This window comes from Acyrthosiphon pisum, chromosome X, assembly GCF_005508785.2.
Source record: "Acyrthosiphon pisum isolate AL4f chromosome X, pea_aphid_22Mar2018_4r6ur, whole genome shotgun sequence".
Taxonomy (NCBI): domain Eukaryota; kingdom Metazoa; phylum Arthropoda; class Insecta; order Hemiptera; family Aphididae; genus Acyrthosiphon; species Acyrthosiphon pisum.
This window is the reverse complement of record NC_042493.1, coordinates 39,590,828-39,593,829: the sequence shown is the minus strand read 5'-3', so window position 1 is coordinate 39,593,829 and position 3,002 is coordinate 39,590,828. Positions and strand designations below refer to the sequence as shown.

Below are 3,002 nucleotides of genomic sequence, written 5' to 3'. Positions count from 1 at the left end.
TCATTAGTGAATAATACACTCAGTTCTATTATCGATCCTCTTAATAAAATACGAGACAATATCGGTAACCCCCGCACGCATTCATCGGTGCACCCGCCCCCATCACCACCACCACACGTATCACCGATCACCACACCGCCGTCCGCAGCATCAACGACGTCGCGTCAGTCAACACAACGATCGTTGCCGGATTTCTATAAAAAACATTCCACAGCCTTATCATCATCATCATCATCATCACCATCGTCGCTTACGGTGCAATACGATTTGAATGAACTATACGAACAGTGGCCTACAGTTGAATTAGATAAAGTATACGCACCTAAAAAATTAAGAACTGGCGAATATGTTTTGGGTAACAAAGAAATTAAATTTATTGATAATGAAATGCATATCGAAGATGATGCCGGTTTTTATCCCATAACGCCCGGACTTATCGAGTTATTATTCGCCAAGTCCCCAGCGACTGAAAAATATACGCATGAGGATTTAAGTGCATATAAACGTATTTTAATTCTGACATCGGCACACATGACAGCAGATGGTACGCGTATCCGCAGTTCCATAGGGGCGAAATATATGAAAGTAATTTCAAAACTGTTCGAGGCCAAGGACAAAAAGTCCGGTAGTGGTATAAATATACGATTACAGAAACATAATATTGTATATTGGAACGATCCTAATGAGCTGGTCGATAGATTACGATTATTGTATTCGTCTCTCGCGGCCGGTAATACGGGTGTTCGTAACGAGATAATCTCGATTTGTGAAGAATTGGTCGAGGCTGGTATATTGAAAAAAATTCCGAATGTCTAAGCACGAGATCGCGGCTGAACTTCACGGAGCGGCGAGAAGGACATACCCCCGTCGTCACGTCATTGTTTACGGTAAAAACGATTTATACCAAGCGGACCTAGTCGACATGCACCAATACTCCGACGTCAATAAAAATTATAATTATATATTGACCGTAATTGATTGTTACACAAAATACGCTTACGGAATCGCATTGAGGACTAAACGTGGTGACGAAGTGTCTAAGGCTGCTAGTGGTATTTTTGCACAGAATAGACCTAACCTATTACATGTCGATCGGGGGCGCGAATTTTACAATAAAAATTTCGAGGCTTTATTAGACAAGTATAATATAAAAATGTATAGCACTTTCAGTGCTTTAAAGGCTTCGATCGTGGAGAGATTTAACAGGACTTTAAAAGCTCGAATGTTTAGACAATTCACTAGCAGAGGTTCTCATGATTGGACGTCTATTTTACCAGAGTTAATTAATGACTATAATAAAACGGTGCATAGTACGATTGGTGTGACACCGCAACAAGCCAACGACGACCCGTCACGGGTAAAATTAAAATACGTTGCCGCCAAAACCACAAAAATCAAGTTTAGCGTGGGCGACAAAGTCCGAGTAAGCGTATACAAGGGTGTTTTCACAAAAGGATATTTACCCAATTGGTCTACCGAAATATTTACAATTATTAAAGTGAACAAGACTACGCCGTGTACATTCATATTGCAGGATTATACTGTTACGTGCAGCCCTTTCATAATCCAGATGATGTTGTGATTTGAAATAATAACACTAATTTCAAAGTAATAATAATATGTATAATAATATAGAACAGTCAAAATATAGTATTATGTAGAACTATTTCGTGGTAGCGGTGTAGCGGTGTAGCGGTGTATAATGGCTGGTGGCGTGAAGTGACTTCGTTCTTGCTGGTCCAGGTACATCTCTTCAGGCTGTGCTCCTGTCTCCCTTATATATGCTGCCAGCTCCTTTGATCTGGTCAGTATACGGAACTCGCAGGTGCCTTGGGTGTGGTCGTAGAAGTTGTTGTTGTTGTCGTATTGAAGAAACCGTCGTCTTGTGCTCATAGGTTGTTATGCTAAATGCTTTTACAAGGAGAACCGCATAGTATGGTTCGAATAAGTAAAAGCGGTTATAATATAATACCTTCTAATACATGCCCATTACACCTCCCCGCCAAAAAAAAGGTTATAAGCCTGTAAGGCGAAGAACCTTTAACAATAGTATTTAGGTTCAATAGTTGATTTACAATTTTGACATTCATTTTACATTCAGTTAATTATACATTTTTCATTATTCGTTTTACATTTTGTTTATATTTTATTGTTTGATGATATTTACAATTTAATATCATTTACATATATATTTAAAAAAACATTTCTTTTACCTGAAATTAATTAATAACATTGTTTAAGTCTTAAAAAAAATGTTAGTTAATTATATAATATAAGTTTTTATTTCCCTGTAATACAATTTATTTAGTGTTTATAATCCTTCACCAGTTAATGTTAAATACTATATTATTTTATCTGTGAATAATATTATGAATTTGTTACGTACGTATGCAAAATGTGAATTAAATTTAAACTATTTAGGATAGTCGAGTATATAAATTGGATTTCTCGTGTTTTCAATTATTTTCAATAATTTTTTACATTCACCGTTACAATGGTCATTCATAAAATGCTCGATATTTCTAGTTATTTTATTCAATGTTTTAAGATCGTATCGTTCATTTAATCGTTTGTTGGCCTTCAATATGTGTCGGTTAAAACATACTGACTGCATCTTATTTTCTTTAATGTTATATATATGTACTTCCGCGCTCAATATGTTTTTTAATTCTTCAATAAATCTAAAATAACATATCCGTATTAAGTCTAAGTAATTACCTTTACCAAAATTTAAATAATATTATTCTTTCACCTTAATTAACTTATTATTTGTTTATTATTATTATTTATATTTTTTATCTTTTTCTGTAGTTTCTACTTAATTTATATAAATGGATCGGTCTTATCTTCAGGACAACATAGTTAAATATACATTTTGTTAATATTACATCGGCTATTGGATCGTGACAGTGTGTAATATGGTGGTCCATGTCACACACTAATCCATGTGCCTCTAATAAATTTAACATTCTGCCATTTTATAATTTTTCCTATGTAACCTG

The 3,002-nt window shown here is 34.9% G+C and overlaps 1 protein-coding gene across 1 annotated transcript in view; it reads left to right on the top strand.

Annotated features, from left to right (window-relative positions):
* LOC103308230 overlaps window positions 1–816 on the top strand; it is a 1,720-nt gene extending 904 nt beyond the window's left edge. Inside the window, exon 2 of the mRNA XM_008181292.1 lies at window positions 8–816. Coding sequence (XP_008179514.1) covers window positions 8–816 — 809 coding nt within the window. The remainder of the gene's footprint in view (window positions 1–7) is intronic.
* Window positions 817–3,002: the final 2,186 nt, after the last annotated feature.